The sequence below is a fragment of the Microcaecilia unicolor genome, chromosome 9 (genome assembly GCF_901765095.1).
Source record: "Microcaecilia unicolor chromosome 9, aMicUni1.1, whole genome shotgun sequence".
Taxonomy (NCBI): Eukaryota; Metazoa; Chordata; class Amphibia; order Gymnophiona; family Siphonopidae; genus Microcaecilia; species Microcaecilia unicolor.
The window spans coordinates 59260450-59278089 of NC_044039.1; the positions used below are offsets into that span (position 1 = coordinate 59260450).

The 17640-nt window shown below is 46.9% G+C and overlaps 1 protein-coding gene across 1 annotated transcript in view; it reads left to right on the forward strand.

Moving 5' to 3' along the window:
* The first annotated feature begins 8953 nt into the window (after positions 1-8953).
* IPO8 (importin 8) overlaps positions 8954-17640 on the forward strand; it is an 882901-nt gene continuing 874214 nt past the window's right edge. The window contains 1 exon segment of the mRNA XM_030214557.1: positions 8954-9253. Within this exon segment, the coding sequence (XP_030070417.1) occupies positions 9170-9253 (84 nt within the window). The 5' untranslated portion in view covers positions 8954-9169.

Genomic DNA, 17640 nt, shown 5'->3' on the forward strand with positions numbered 1-17640 from the left:
TTCCAGCACCCAAGCGTCTGAAGTTACCCTGGTCCACTCGCCCAGAAACGAGGACAGGCGTCCTCCAATCTGCACTGGGCCATGGACCAGGACCCCGTCATTGGGCACGAGACCCTGGGGGAGGACCGGAGGGCGCACCTCCGGGACGGCGGTCTCTGCGAAAGGAATGCTGCTTGGGGGAGAAGTTCATCTTGAAGGAAGAGGGGGCAGAGGAGCCCGACTTGCCCGGGCGGTACCGACGGGCTTCCTGAAACCGTCCTCTGGAGATACCGGGGTGAGCACTGGCCCGAGCCCTGACCTCTGGTAACCTCTTGCCCTTAGACGTGCCGAGATCGGTCACAATTTTGTCCAGCTCGACCCCAAAGAGCATCTTGCCTTTAAAAGGCAACTTAGCCAGGCGGGACTTAGAGGCGTGGTCCGCAGACCAATGTTTCAGCCAAAGCCACCGCCGCGCAGAGACTGTCTGAGCCATACCTTTAGCCGAGGCTCTCAAGACATCATACAGTAAGTCTGCCAAATAAGCCAAGCCCGATTCCAGGGCCGGCCAATCAGCCCTCAAGGAAGGATCCGAGGGGGAAGCCCGCTGCACAATCGTCAGGCACGCCCTGGCCACATAGGAGCCGCAAACTGAGGCCTGCAAACTTAAGGCAGCCGCCTCGAAGGACGACCTTAAGGCCGCCTCCAATCTTCTGTCTTGGGCATCCTTTAGGGCCGTGCCACCTTAAGTACATAAGTACATAAGTAGTGCCATACTGGGAAAGACCAAAGGTCCATCTAGCCCAGCATCCTGTCACCGACAGTGGCCAATCCAGGTCAAGGGCACCTGGCACGCTCCCCAAACGTAAAAACATTCCAGACAAGTTATACCTAAAAATGCGGAATTTTTCCAAGTCCATTTAATAGCGGTCTATGGACTTGTCCTTTAGGAATCTATCTAACCCCTTTTTAAACTCCGTCAAGCTAACCGCCCGTACCACGTTCTCCGGCAACGAATTCCAGAGTCTAATTACACGTTGGGTGAAGAAAAATTTTCTCCGATTCGTTTTAAATTTACCACACTGTAGCTTCAACTCATGCCCTCTAGTCCTAGTATTTTTGGATAGCGTGAACAGTCGCTTCACATCCACCCGATCCATTCCACTCATTATTTTATACACTTCTATCATATCTCCCCTCAGCCGTCTCTTCTCCAAGCTGAAAAGCCCTAGCCTTCTCAGCCTCTCTTCATAGGAAAGTCGTCCCATCCCCACTATCATTTTCGTCGCCCTTCGCTGTACCTTTTCCAATTCTACTATATCTTTTTTGAGATACGGAGACCAGTACTGAACACAATACTCCAGGTGCGGTCGCACCATGGAGCGATACAACGGCATTATAACATCCGCACACCTGGACTCCATACCCTTCCTAATAACACCCAACATTCTATTCGCTTTCCTAGCCGCAGCAGCACACTGAGCAGACGGTTTCAGCGTATCATCGACGACGACACCCAGATCCCTTTCTTGATCCGTAACTCCTAACGCGGAACCTTGCAAGACGTAGCTATAATTCGGGTTCCTCTTACCCACATGCATCACTTTGCACTTGTCAACATTGAACTTCATCTGCCACTTGCACGCCCATTCTCCCAGTCTCGCAAGGTCCTCCTGTAATCGTTCACATTCCTCCTGCGACTTGACGACCCTGAATAATTTTGTGTCATCGGCGAATTTAATTACCTCACTAGTTATTCCCATCTCTAGGTCATTTATAAATACATTAAAAAGCAACGGACCCAGCACAGACCCCTGCGGGACCCCACTAACTACCCTCCTCCACTGAGAATACTGGCCACGCAATCCTACTCTCTGCTTCCTATCTTTCAACCAGTTCTTAATCCATAATAATACCCTACCTCCGATTCCATGACTCTGCAATTTCTTCAGGAGTCTTTCGTGCGGCACTTTGTCAAACGCCTTCTGAAAATCCAGATATACAATATCAACCGGCTCCCCATTGTCCACATGTTTGCTTACCCCCTCAAAAAAATGCATTAGATTGGTGAGGCAAGACTTCCCTTCACTAAATCCGTGCTGACTTTGTCTCATCAGTCCATGTTTTTGTATATGCTCTGCAATTTTATTCTTAATAATAGCCTCCACCATCTTGCCCGGCACCGACGTCAGACTCACCGGTCTATAATTTCCCGGATCTCCTCTGGAACCCTTCTTAAAAATCGGAGTAACATTGGCTACCCTCCAGTCTTCCGGTACTACACTCGATTTTAGGGACAGATTGCATATTTCTAACAGTAGCTCCGCAAGTTCATTTTTTAGTTCTATTAATACTCTGGGATGAATACCATCAGGTCCCGGTGATTTACTACTCTTCAGCTTGCTGAACTGACCCATTACATCCTCCAAGGTTACAGAGAATTTGTTTAGTTTCTCCGACTCCCCCGCTTCAAATATTATTTCCGGCACCGGTGTCCCCCCCAAATCCTCCTCGGTGAAGACCGAAGCAAAGAATTCATTTAATTTCTCCGCTACGGCTTTGTCCTCCTTGATCGCCCCTTTAACACCATTTTCGTCCAGCGGCCCAACCGACTCTTGGGCCGGTTTCCTGCTTTTAATGTATCTAAAAAAATTTTTACTATGTATTTTTGCTTCCAACGCTAATTTCTTCTCAAAGTCCTTTTTTGCCCTCCTTATCTCCGCTTTGCATTTGGCTTGGCATTCCTTATGATCTATCCTGTTACTTTCAGTTGGTTCTCTTCTCCACTTTCTGAAGGATTGTTTTTTGGCTCTAATGATTTCCTTTATCTTACTGTTTAGCCACGCCGGCTGACGTTTAGTCTTTTTTCCCTTTTTTCTAATACGTGGAATATATTTGTCCTGAACCTCCAGGATGGTGTTTTTTAAACAGCATCCACGCCTGATGCAAGTTTTTTACTCTGCGAGCTGCTCCTTTCAGTCTTTTTTTCACCATTTTTCTCATTTTGTCGTAATCACCTTTTCTATAGTTAAACGCTAGCGTACTTGATTTCCTAGTTTCACTTCCTTCAATGCCAATATCAAAACCGATCATATTATGATCACTGTTATCAAGCGGCCCTCGTATCGTTACCCCCTGCACTAGATCATGAGCACCACTAAGGACTAAGTCTAGTATTTTTCCTTCTCTTGTCGGCTCCTGAACTAGCTGTTCCATGAAGCTGTCCTTGATTTCATCAAGAAATCTTATGTCCCTTGCGTGTACAGATGTTACATTAACCCAGTCTATATGCGGGTAATTGAAATCCCCCATTATTATTGTGTTGCCCAGTTTGTTTGCGTCCCTGATTTCCTTTAACATTTCCGCATCCGTCTGTTCGTCCTGGCCAGGCGGACGGTAGTACACTCCTATCACTATCCTTTTCCCCTTTGCACATGGAATTTCAATCCACAGTGATTCCAAGGAGTGTTTTGTTTCCTGCAGAATTTTCAATCTATTTGATTCAAGGCTCTCGTTAATATACAATGCTACCCCTCCACCAATCCGATTCACCCTATCACTACGATATAATTTGTACCCCGGTATGACAGTGTCCCACTGGTTATCCTCCTTCCACCAGGTCTCAGAGATGCCTATTATATCTAATTTTTCATTTAGTGCAATATATTCCAACTCCCCCATCTTATTTCTTAGGCTCCTGGCATTCGCATATAGACATTTCAAACTATGTTTGTTGTTCCTAAGTACATCATGCTTAGTACTTGACAGTATTAATTGGCAATCTTTTGTCTGATTTTTATTGTTATTTAAAGATACCCGATCTACTACAATCTCTTTTGCAACCTCACTATCAGGATACTCTATCTTCCCTGTTATGGTGATATCTTTGAAAGATACCTTATCCCGAACCATGCTCTTTTGAGCGACTGTCGGCCTTCCCCCCATTTCTAGTTTAAAAGCTGCTCTATCTCCTTCTTAAACGCCGATGCCAGCAGCCTGGTCCCACTCTGGTTAAGATGGAGCCCATCCTTTCGGAATAGGCTCCCCCTTCCCCAGAATGTTGCCCAGTTCCTAACAAATCTAAAGCCCTCCTCCCTGCACCATCGTCTCATCCACGCATTGAGACTCTGGAGCTCTGCCTGTCTCTTGGGCCCTGCGCGTGGCACAGGTAGCATTTCAGAAAATGCTACCCTGGAGGATCTGGATTTCAGCTTTCTACCTAAGAGCCTAAATTTTGCTTCCAGAACCTCTCTCCCACATTTTCCTATGTCATTAGTACCCACATGTACCAAGACAGCCGTCTCCTCCCCAGCACTATATAAAATCCTATCTAGGTGACGCGTGAGGTCCGCCACCTTCGCACCAGGCAGGCAAGTCACCAGGCGATCCTCACGTCCACCAGCCACCCAGCTATCTATATGCCTAATGATCGAATCACCAAGTACAACAGCTGTCCTAACCTTTCCCTCCCGGGCAACATTTGGAGATATATCCTCAGTGCGAAAGGATAATACATCCCCTGGTGGGCAGGTCCTGGCTACAGGAGTACTTCCTACTTCACCAGGGTGATGCTCTCCTTCTAGGAGACCTCCCTCCTCCAAGGTAGCACAGGGGCTACCTGACTGGAGGTGGGACTTCTCTACAACATCCCTGTAGGTCTCCTCTATGTACCTTCCACCGGCAACGCCGTTTTCTTAGTCACCGCAGTGATTAAAGAATCCACAGTAGGCCAAAGAAAGGCCTCCCGTTCACTTTCAGGCAAAGGATAGAGGCGGGACATAGCCCTAGCCACTTTGAGGCTCGCTTCCGGGACATCCCATTGAGCCGAAATTAAGGTGTGCATGGCATCATGCATGTGGAAGGTTCTAGGCGGGCGCTTCGTCCCCAGCATAATGGCGGAGCCAACAGGGGCTGAGGGAGAGACATCCTCCGGAGAGGAAATCTTCAAAATGCTCATGGCCTGCACTAACAGGTTGGGCAAATCCTCTGAGCGAAAGATCCGCGCTGCAGAGGGGTCATCCGCTCCATCCAAGCGGGAATCCGTCTCCTGCAAGGAATCCCCAAAGGACCGTTGGGAGAACTCAGATACGCTGCCCTCATCTACATCAGAGGAAACAGAGTCCTCTAAGGCCTGGGAATCCACCCGAGGGCGTTTACTTCTGGGGGCCTCAACCCCTTTATCGGACAAGGGAGAAGGGGCAGCGTTTTGCATAAGGAAGGCCTGATGCAGCAGCAAAATAAACTCGGGGGAGAAACCCCCCAGACTGTGCACTTCAGCAGCCTGGGCCACAGCCCTAGACGCACCCTCAACCGGCGCTCGCAAGAGCGGGGGAGAAACATGCTGTGCATCCAAGATGGCGTCCGGCGCGACACTCTGCGAAGGAGCCGCGCGGGAAGTACGGCGCTTAACTTTAGCCGCTTTTTTGCCGTCGCCCAAATCAAGGGCGGCCATGGCATTAACTTCTCCCAGCTCAAGGGCGGCCCAAGAAGAAGCCGTCCAAGCAGAATGGCCGGCCAAGATGGCGGAGGCGAGCAGCGGGGGATGGGCGTTTATGGCGGGAAAAACCGCCGTACCGGAGGAAGACCCGGGACACTGACCGGCCTCCGAACTGACACCCAACAAGGGCGAATCAGACTTTAAGACCCCCGCATCCCCGCTAGAAGCGCACACGTGGTCCGGGGAGCGATTCTTCGCGCCTTCGCCCTCTGACGCCATAGGCCACGTGGAGATCGATCGGGGAACCCCCTGCCCGCTATAAAAAGGTAAAAATTACCTGCTTCTCGCTCCGAGCTGTAACGACCTGGTGTCCCAGTGAGTAGCTGCAATAAACGTTTAAATAAACGTCGAAATAAACGCCCTTAAGGACGTTCAAAATTTTTTTTTTTTTTTTAACGGAGCCAGCGGGAGGGGGGAGAAAAGGAGGGACCTGGCGCCACCAGGTTTGCACTTGCTCAAGAAGAGCCCTCAACCCTAGGCACTCAACAAAACCTAAAAATTAGGCTTGGAGACCTAGCCAGAGCTGCTGCTGTGTGTGACCACCACCTGCTGAGATAGAGAACATACTGAGGAGTTTCCGGCAGCACATGACCACATATAGGGAGGCAAAAGCTTTGCTCTCTATCTCCACCTGCTGGTAGATGGACACAACCCACCAGTCTATGGATTGATCAGCATGATGATATGGAACGGTGTCTTGTAAGCCACATTGAGCCTGCTAGTGTGTGGGGAAATGGGGGATACAAATATTGCAAATAAATAAATAAACTCTCCTATTATTGTTGCCTTCTTTAATACTTTGTGCTGTCATGATAAATCTATTTCTATTTTTATAAACTTTGGGCCTTGTGTCAGTATAATTGCACTGCAGACTTGGATCCACATTGGAACATAAAATTGGTCTAATCTTAATTATAATACAGTTCTAGTTCCCAATTGTCCGGCCCTCTGAACAGGGTTGCCAGGTGGAAAATTTTTTTTCCACCCAAACGAGCCCAAAACCAGCCCAAAGTCAAACCTCGCCCCTGACACCCCCACCCCTGCCGTCATCAACCCCGCCCCCGCTGTCATCAACCCCCCCCTGCCGTCACCGGCCCCGCCTCCCCGTCATCGGCCCCGCCCAGAACGTCACTAACCCCGCCCGAAACGTCACTAACCCCGCCCAAAATGCCACTAGCCCCGCCCCGAAAAAACTGCGAAAGACCCCAAAAGAAGCCCAAAAAACCGCAACCCACCGCGGGCAAAAATTTCCCACGGCGGGTCGCGGAAAACCGCCCAATTGGGCGGGAAAACCGCCCACTTGGCAACACTGCCTCTGAATGAAGGTGGGGTAATCTGTTCAGCCCCACAGGCCCCTGGGCAATAAGGGTAATGGGCTCCTAACTATAAAGTGATTAAAGTAGATGGAAGCTAGGGGAAGGTGGGCCCCTGGGCACTGCTCTATTGTCCAGGGGCATAGCCAGACAGATGAGTTTGTGTAGGCTTGAGCCCAAGGTAGGTGGGCGGGCATGGAATTTGTACCCCTTCTATCCCTGGCCCCCCTCTGCTCTGTTTTCCTCTCTGCTCTTCATCCCTCCCTCAACCTCAAGCCCAAAATATTACATACCTGAGCTGATGGGGATCCACCAAAGAGCACTGCACCTAATCCTCCTCAGGCAATCCATGCTCTTCCAAATAGAAGCCAGCAGCGCTTTCCTAGAGCTGATGCGGCCAGCAGGCTTTGCGATCTCGGTGCTTGCGCAAGTGTGAAAACTGAGCATGTGTAGAGGGGCAGGTGTTTGATGTCAGCTCGAGGCAAGTGCTGCCAGCTGCCATTTCGAAGAGCAGTGTGCTGCTGCGGCTAAGAAAGCAAATAGAATGTTAGGTATTATTAGGAAAGGAATGGAAAACAAAAATGAGGATGTTATAATGCCTTTGTATCGCTCCATGGTGCGACCGCACCTCGAATATGGTGTTCAATTCTGGTCGTTGCATCTCAAAAAAGATATAGTGGAATTAGAAAAGGTGCAGAGAAGGGTGACAAAAATGATAAAGGGGATGGGACGACTTATTTATTTTATTTATTGCATTTGTATCCCACATTTTCCCACCTCTTTGCAGGCTCAATGTGGCTTACAATACATCATGAATAGTGGAAATAAGAAGAGACTGTGAGGAAAGGCTAAAGCGGCTAGGGCTCTTCAGCTTGGAGAAAAGGCGGCTGAGGGGAGATATGATAGAGGTCTATAAAATAATGAGTGGAGTTGAACGGGTAGATGTGAAGCATCTGTTCACGCTTTCCAAAAATACTAGGACTAGGGGGCATGCGAAGAAGCTACAATGTAGTAAATGTAAAACGAATCAGAGAAACTTTTTCTTCACTCGTGTAATTAAACTCTGGAATTCGTTGCCAGAGAATGTGGTAAAGGCGGTTAGCTTAGCGGAGTTTAAAAAAGGTTTGGACGTCTTCCTAAAGGAAACGTCCATATTCCGTTATTAAATGGACTTGGGGAAAATCCACTATTTCTGGGATAAGCAGTATAAAATGTTTTGTACATTTTTAGGATCTTGCCAGGTATTTGTGACCTGGATTGGCCATTGTTGGAAACAGGATGCTGGGCTCGATGGAACTTTGGTCTTTCCCAGTATGGCAATACTTATGTACTTATGAGCACTGGCTGCCTCAGGAGGAGGAAGAAATCTTCTGCTGGCGGGCTTTGAACTGCCATTTGGAAGTGCAGTGGCTGCCTGTGGAGAAAGAGGCAGAAATCTTCAGCTGGTGGGGTCCGAGGATCTCTGCCAGTTAGTGGGCCTGAGTCCAAATTGGATGGGCCCTGGCCCGCTTGTGGCCATGCCACTGCTATGGTAAGTCTGCTCTGCTAGAGAGAGTATAGTAGTTAGATACTCAATGGCACTATCTGCTTAAAGTGCTGCTGAATATCTGTTCCTTTGCCAATGAATCAACGTATGATTGGGCAAGTCATCTAACTCTTTGTTCCAAATACAAAAACTGTGAGCCCACTACGGCCAGAAAAGTACCCGCATATTAAAAACTGTATGGTTAGAAAACAATAGAATAACCATACTGTCAGATCAATGTTCCATCTAGCCCAGTAACCTGTTTCCAACAGTGGCCAATTCAGGTCAAAAGTACCTACAGAAACCCAAATGGTAGCAACATAGTGATTTTCTCATGTATGTCCCAATAGCAGACTACGGACTTTTCCTGCAGGAACCTGTACCATATCAAACTTCCTAAAGCTAGTCACAGATATTATCACCTCTTTTACTAGACCAAAGTTTTTTTTTTTTGTGCCTCTTAAATTAATTGTCATCTAGGGGAGCTGAGCCTCATTGAAAAATGGGATGGAACAGCAAAAGAAACTGGCCTTCATACACGGATTTTAATGGATTCACACACACGCACGCACGCACGCGCGCGCGCGGCGAAGTTGCCGTACAACATGGCGCCTCACACTAGCAACTGTAGTACAGGAACACCAGGCGCTTTGCGGCGGCGAACGGTCGGGGTGCCGGGGTCTGAGTTACAAAGGGGAGCTCATACCACTGCTGCTGCCGCCTAGTTTGCTTGTTTGTATCTGCCGGCACCCCCCCCTTTTTTTTTTTTTTGCTGGATTAGTATGGTGGCAGCTTTGTTAAAAAGAGAAAAAAAAATCCCGACCCTGTGATAACAAGAAAAAACTAAGGGGGCAAAACATGGATCCCAACAGAATTATCCAGGCGCTGAAGGGTACTATAGATCCCAAGCTCCGGATAGCGTCGGAAAATGAACTCAACCAGGTTGGTGTTATGTTGCTCTGTACCTGCTGTAGGGCCCACCCCGCTGTGCCTTTCAAGAACTAGCTGGGGGAGGGAAGAATATACCGCTTGCGGGCCTAATGCTTTGTCTTTGGCTCCCGGACCCTTGTGAGTCGCCGAGAGATCGACAACACAGTGCCTTTAAGTGGCCCTCAGGCGATTACCCAGAGCCTCTGAAAAAAGTTTTATATACTTTGGCGGTGATGTAAAATTAGCATAGGTTTTAGTGGCAACAGTGTAATTGATCACTCACTTTTCTGTACCCTTCTGGAAATGATGTAGAACCAAACTAAGTATGTGGCGGGAAATAATCCCCGCCAGTACAACAAAATCTTTTTTTTTTGGACAACTTCCACAGTGTGCATTGAAGCATGGGTTGTCAAGTCAGTTGTATCTAAAGTGAATAAGGTCCAAAGATGAGCATACAATGTTATGTTCCGTAGCACAAGTAGCATTAGATGGCCCCACCTCAAGCCTTGCTGGCCCATGCATACCGTTGATGTTTTCTAGCTGGATAATCCCAAATTGAGACCCTGCAGTCTAATCAGTACCCTCCTGTGTATCCAATAGACAGATAAGTGACTGCATATCCAGACCTCCTGAATTCCAGGAGAGACTTAAGGTATATTTGAAATTTCTTTATTGATTTAAATATAAAACAATATAGAAAGGCAAAATGATACAGATTTTCTATCCAAGAAAAAAAAAAAGGAAACAGGTATACGTAATGGGATAACAATAGTCAACGCACTTCCTGTTCACAATCTAAAGGGGGGGGGGGGGGTGCGACATTGTTTCTTATAGCCTCTTCCTCATCTCAAACAAGGAGATTTAATAAACAGGATTAGAAGTGAGCCTATCAAGTCCACTGTAAGCAAGGAAGCCAATTAGGACAGTCTAGGTTTCCCCTTCCCAGCGCAGCCGTCTTCTCCGTTCATGCAAAACAAAGCAAGGAAACCTATGAGCTGCTGCCAAGTCTAAAGCTTTTTCAATTGCATAGGCAGTGCTTTAAAAGGTGGAGGACAAGAGAGTTTTTGTTTTATTTATTTATTTTTTTTTTTACTTATTGGACAGCTTTTTAATTTATGTGAAAGCTTCCCATATAAATATCATGAAATAACAATTGAATATCACTAAAACAGCTTAAAAATTATTGTAGCTGGTAGAAACAGCAATTTTAAACTCTGTATTTTGTGCTAATTTTTCTACACTAAAAACTAACTAAATAAATATATTGTATACAATACAGATGGCCAAATTTCAGTGAGGATATCCTGTTTCCTGATGGATTCATGTTAAATGTTGTTGTAATCTGCCACAGGAAGCCTGGTGTTATAAAGATGATGGAATATATTGAAATTAAATGGAAGTAGAATTAAACTCTTTTCATTGGGGCACATGGAATCACATCTTCATCTGTTTTGTAGAAGTTTACCTTTTAGATACACAAATGAATTATTCTGTTGTTTGAGCATGTTTCAGTAGTTTCAGGGACAAGTGGTTTATAACTCAAAATAATAAAAATATTTTCTGTCAAACAGATCTCTCATTTGTTGAAACATAACTAAATGGGCTATAAGCCCCTAATGCAGTCCATTGGTTTTCTTATATTTTGTTCTTGTGATGGCTTATACTGTGCCAAAACTGGAAGTACAGTAAGACAGAATAATAGATTTCAGTAACATTCATTATGTTTTTATGTTTTAAACCTCATTAGGCATTACCTGTCACGGTCGTGCCCTGGTTTCAAGCTCTCAGTCATCTTGCCCCCTGGTGGCCAGGCCTGGTGGCTGCATGGGATTGTCTGTGAGCTGTTTCCCGTTCCAGACTTCAGCCCAGTCCAGTCCGAATCTTCCGGCCTGCCAGACTTGCTTGTCTTATTTGAGCCTGCACAGCACCCGTAGCTGCCTGGTGATTGCTGCAGCTGAATCTCAGCTGCTGCTGGGCTTATTAGCCATTTGGAAACTCTCTGCTTTGCCTTTGCATCACCTGGTTTGTTGGTGCTTGCTGCACTTCTGCCTAGTCTAGTTTATAGTCTGTATTCTTGCCTGATTCTAGTTTAGTCTTTGTGTAGCTTCTTTTACTGTATTGCTTGTTTCCCAGTATTGTTTTTTGTTTGTATGTCTTTGTCTAGTTCTAGGTTGTCTGTGTTTCTTGTTCAGTGGCTGCCTGGCAGCTTTCAGTCCTGTCCCTTATCTATCAGTGTTTGTTCCCTGTTTCAGTGGCTGCTTGCAGCTTTCAGTTCTGTCCATTGTCTGTCTGAGAGTCCTAGTCTAGTATTCTGTCTAGCCTCCCTGTGTGTTCTAGTCCCTGTGTGTATCCTGTTGGTATCCAGTTCCGGCCCTGTCCGGTAAGTCCTGCCGGCCACCTGCATTCAGGGGCTCAATTCCTGAGGAACGGTGTTCACGTGCAGGTGAAGTCTAGCTGGCCCTGTCAGAGTTCTGCCTTATCCCTGTGTGGGGTGGTTTTGCCTGCCACTGCTGCTCCTCGGCAGTGGCCCAAGGGCTCACAAACCTAGTTCCAGCTTTGAAGATGTGACAGAATGCAAAGGACATGAGCTCGGTGAAACCTTCCTTCCTGCAGGGCGTTTCGCCCATGTATTTCTTCCCTTATTGTAGGATGCCTCTCAGCCCTAGGGCAGCTCCTGGGTCCAGTTCGGGTTCCGGTCTCGACCCAGTTTCTGACCTTTTTTGTGGGATATTGCTCCAGCAGTACTGTGACAAACTTTGTTCTGACCCCTTGAAGAATACCCCTGAAGCTGCTGCGGAGCAGGAACGCCTCAGGGGGCTTGGTTTCCTTTTCAACCCAGTTTCTGCCATTGATCCTAAGATCTTGCTCTTTAAGTATCGTAACCTGCTTACTTCCCGATCCAGGCTTGTGGGACACTCCTGAAGTGGACGCAGAAAGAAAGCGTTGTGGTAGTCCCGGGGTTTTGGCTCGCCTGCCGCCTTCCTGGAGGCCCGGTCTAGTTTCTGCTCCGAGTTTCATCCAAGTCGCTGTGTCCACGCGTAGTTCCAGTTCCAGCCAAGATGCTGAGTCCGGATCAAGTTGAGGTTCCGGCCAAACTGCTGAGTCCGAGCTGAGTTCCAGCTCCAGCCGAGATGCGGAGTCCGAGCCGAGTTCCAGCTCCAGCCGAGTTACTGAGTCCATGCCAAGTTGCAGTTCCGGCCAAGAAGCTGAATCCACTCCAAGGTCCAGTACCAGCCAAGATGCCAAGTCTACGTCGGGTGCTGAGTCCATGCTGAGTTCCAGGTCCAGCCAAGCCGCTGAGTCCACGCTGAGTTCCAGTTCCAGTCAAGAGGCTGAGTCCGAGCCAAGTTTCAGTTCCAGCCATGAGGCGAAGGCAAGTCCTTATGCCAGTTCGGGTTCCAGTCTTAACTCCTGTTCAAATTCCAGCCAAGCTACTCCTGGTCATGTTTGGAAGTCCCTCCTTAGGTTTCACCATTGTTACCCATGGAGACCTGAATTCCCCGTGGAGGTCGGGGGGGGGGGGGCCTTGAGGGGGAGGTACTGTCACGGTTGTGCCCATGTTTCGTGCTCTCCTTCCTCTCACCACCTGGTGGCCAGACCTGGTGGCTGCAATGGACTGTCTGGTTATTGTCACCCTTTCCAGATTTCAGTCCGGTCCGGATCTTTTGGGCTGCCAGACTTGCTTGCTTTGGTTGAACCTACACAGCACCCGTAGTTGCTTGGTGATTGCTGCAGCTTGAGCCTCAGCTGCTGCTGGACTTATTAGCCATTTTGAAACCTTTCTGCTTTGCCTTTGCATCGCCTTAGGCCCTGGTTTGTTGGTGCTTGTTGCACTTCAGATTTGTGGGGATTCTTGCCTGAAATTCTTGTCTGTTTTCAGTTAGTCTGTGTGTAGTTAGATTAGGTTGTGGGTTGTTTGCTAGTCTTGTCTCTGGGTTATAGTTTTGTGTTTAGTTCTTGTCTGCTTGTGTCTTAGTGGCTGCTCTGCAGCTTTCAGTTCTGTGTCTTGTTAATCGGTGTTTTGTTCCCTGTTTTAGTGGCTGCTTGCAGCTTTCAGTCCTGTCCTTTAGTTTTTCCTTTCCCTGCCTTGCTGCCCCTGTTTATTCTTTTTCCCTCTGACCCTCAGTCCCTGTTCAGCCTAGCTGGGATTCTCTTCCTGCCCTGTCCTATAAGTCCTGCCGGCCGCCTGCAGCCAGGGGCTCAACTCCTGGTGAAAGGTGGCCATGTGCAGGTGAAGCCTAACTGTCAGAGTTCTGCCCTGTCTCTGGTGTAGGGTGGTTTTGCCTGCCTCTGCCGCTCCTCGGCAGTGGCCCAAGGGCTCACAAACCTAGTTCCAGCTTTGAAGACGTGACTTTACCTGAATACCCTTCCAATGCTATACTTTATGTAAGCAAGAGGTGCTCAGCAATTACAACTTTGCTTGGAAATTAATGTCTGGCTTTTATTTAGCTCAAATGAATAGGTACACAATTAACAAATGTAATTATGGTCTGATCAAAGAAATATCAATAAGATGTTATATTTAATGTTTCCACACAGAATCAATACCACATATTTACTCTAGCTTACCCCCAGTTTGGTTAATGGACTTAGACTTTACTGGCCTGAAAACAAGTAGTACTGTTCCAAGAAGAGTCTAATTTTAAAACAGAATTTAATTGTAGCAGCAATTTCTGATGTTAGCTCAATCTGAATAGGAATGTATCACCTTTTCCTAGGGAGAGATCCTGGCTCTCTCTCCCCTCCCCCTCCCCCCCCCACTTGGCAAGACATCTTTCTCCATGGCAAATCTTTCCAGTCCCTCTTGTAGGCTGGAGTCTACCAATCTTTCATCTACTCGCTCTCTTACACTCATATCCAAGCTGTCCCACGTTATAAGGATTTGTCTCCATGGCCATTAATAGTATGTCCTGTCATTGGCTGTTGATAGGCTAACATGGAAGTAAATAGTTTGGCAATTTATGATTGGTCCAGCTTAATGAGGATTATGTCATGGGAATTGGTCCTATGATGCAAAGGCCTAGTCAGCTTAAGCATTCACAACCCATTCTTTGATAGGCCCATCAAAGAAGAGTTTCTACAGACCTATCCTCTGACCATCTTCATGGGTGGGCATAATTATCCAAGATCATCATGATCCTACTGACCTTTCACCACAGTTCTTCTGTCTCATGTCACCTAGAATAAACAGTCCAGCTCCACAATGCACATTGGTACACCAGCCTGGATCAATAATACTGACAGCTTAATTCTCCTTAAAACACAGTTCAAGCCAGGTCTGGACAGCTGAAGCAAAGCCTAATTTAACCTAACTTGCCTATAGGCCCCAAACTATCCCAAAACTAACCACAACATGAGGACAAGCAGGAATATAGTTGTCATATGTAGATGATATCATCAACATAGCACCAGTGTGGACGCTGCCCATCATTCTTTCAGCTTCTGGAAGCCTTTGGCAGGCCTGACCATGCATGTACATGTGCCTTCAAAGCTGCCTGACTCACACAGGACCCTCAGTTTTGTTTTCTCCATGGAACTCTACAGATGTGTCTTTCTCATCTCTGATGCATGTTTTTCAGAGGTTGGGGCTCTTCAGCTTGGAAAAGAGACAGATGAGGGGAGATATGTTTGAGGTTCTCAAAATCCCGAGTGGTCTAGAATGAGTAGAATTAAATCGATTTTTTTTTACTCGTTCCAAAAGTACAAACAGTAGGGGACACTCAAGGAAATTACATGGAAATACTTTTAAAACAAATAGGAAATATTTTTTTCACTCAATGAAGAATTAAGCTCTGGAACTCTTTTACGGAGGATGTAGTAACAGCGGTTAGCATATCTGGGTTTTAAAATGGTTTGTACAAGTTCCTGGAGGAAAAGGCCGGTCTTGGGGAAGCAACTGCTTGCCACGGGATTGGTAGCATGGAGTGTTGCCACGATTTGGGTTTGTGCCAGGTACTTGTGACCTGGCTTGGCCATTGTTGGAAACACGATACTTGGCTGGATGGACCATTGGTCTGACCCAGTATGTCTACTCTTATTTTCTTATATAATAGAAAGATCCTTCCCAGGCTTAGGGAGAACTATAATTTGGGCTTGGTGTAGAACATTGGACATTGGTGAGAAGTCTAAGGATCTTGCTACTCAAGAAGCTTGTAAAATTGTGCCCGATAGCCGTACGGGCCGGAGGCCTTCCCCAGCTTGTTAGTTTGAATCACCCAAGCTACTTCATCTTCCTGGAGTGGGGCATTCAGTTACTGATGGCTCCCATCATCGAGGGTAGGTACCACTCAAGTCTCCAAATACGCTCCACTATCAAGATCAATAGGGTCATCACGCTGATACAATTGGGAAAAGTAAGCTTTACAAATTTCCGCTATGCCAGCCTCTGAGTGGACCATGTCCCCTTGCCTATCTTTAAGTGGAAGGACTCGACTTGGGCCAGTCTACTGTTTAATGAGCCTAGCCAAGAGGCTTTCAGCTTTATTCCCTTGGTATTGATAAAATTTTGCAGACTTAACAGCTCTACAGCTGGTTGAAGGATAGGAAACAGAGAGTGGGGTTAAATGGGCAGTATTCACAATGGAGAAGGGTAGTTAGTGGGGTTCCTCAGGGGTCCGTGCTAGGACCGCTGCTTTTAAATATATTTATAAATGATTTAGAGATGGGAGTAACTAGCGAGGTAATTAAATTTGCTGATGACACAAAGTTATTCAAAGTCGTTAAATCGCGACAGGATTGTGAAAAATTACAAGAGGACCTTACGAGACTGGGAGACTGGGCGGCTAAATGGCAGATGATGTTTAATGTGAGCAAGTGCAAGGTGATGCATGTGGGAAAAAAGAACCCGAATTATAGCTACGTCATGCAAGGTTCCACGTTAGGAGTTACGGACCAAGAAAGGGATCTGGGTGTCGTAGTCGATAACACACTGAAACCTTCTGCTCAGTGTGCTGCTGCGGCTAAGAAAGCGAATAGAATGTTGGGTATTATTAGGAAAGGTATGGAAAACAGGTGTGAGGATGTTATAATGCCGTTGTATCGCTCCATGGTGCGACCGCACCTTGAGTATTGTGTTCAATTCTGGTCGCCGCATCTCAAGAAAGATATAGTAGAATTGGAAAAGGTGCAGCGAAGGGCGACTAAAATGATAGCGGGGATGGGACGACTTCCCTATGAAGAAAGACTAAGGAGGCTAGGGCTATACAGCTTGGAGAAGAGACGGCTGAGGGGAGACATGATAGAGGTATATAAAATAATGAGTGGAGTGGAACAGGTGGATGTGAAGCGTCTGTTCACGCTTTCCAAAAATACTAGGACTAGGGGGCATGCGATGAAACTACAGTGTAGTAAATTTAAAACAAATCGGAGAAAATTTTTCTTCACCCAACGTGTAATGAAACTCTGGAATTCGTTGCCGGAGAACATGGTGAAGGCGGTTAGCTTAGCAGAGTTTAAAAAGGGGTTGGACGGTTTCCTAAAGGACAAGTCCATAATCCGCCACTAAACTGACTTGGAAAAATCCAAAATCCCAGGAATAACATGTATAGAATGTTTGTACGTTTGGGAAGCTTGCCAGGTGCCCTTGGCCTGGATTGGCCGCTGTCGTGGACAGGATGCTGGGCTCGATGGACCCTTGGTCTTTTCCCAGTATGGCATTACTTATGTACTTATGTACAGTGAAGGAGCTGATTTAGTGTGGATTGGGTGACCGCCAACTGGGTCTTATTGGGAATCGAAGGATGGGACCCGCAAAACTGCCCATCTCTCTGCAATTGCTTTTCTAAGTGAAGAATGTCCTGATCTCTACCTCACTTTTTATGACTAGAGAAGGTGATTATCTCACTTCTAAGCACTGCCTTGGCTGTTTCCAAATACAGCACCGGGTCTTCTTCATGAAAATGATTATTCTTGATGAAAATCTTTCCATTTGTCCAGGATGTAATCGTTAAACTTCTCATCCTTATATAAGTCCAAGAGGAATTTCCATAGAGGCTTTGGGTTCGCCTCCCCACCCCAATCCAACAATACTTATATGAGGGCATGGTCAGAAATTTTGGTGGGGTCGATCTCAGCCACAAGTACTTTAGAAGAAAGTACCTGGGAAGTCTAAACATAATCGATCCGAGAAGGCATAGAATGGGCCCGGAATAGGTGGTGAAATCCCGTTCCGTAGGTGAAGAACCTGCCAGATACCAACAAATCAAAAGCATCACAGAAGGGGGGCGTTACAAGATGGCCGCCTGAGTATTGCTAGAGGAAACGAGTGGTAGCTGGAAACTTTTCTTCTCAACAACATGCCACATACCAAGAGAGGGGCAACGAAAAGCGCATTGCCGAAGGCTATGGCGTCGACCCCAGTGCAGCAGTCGCTCGATAGACTCTGGCAGAATATTCTACCA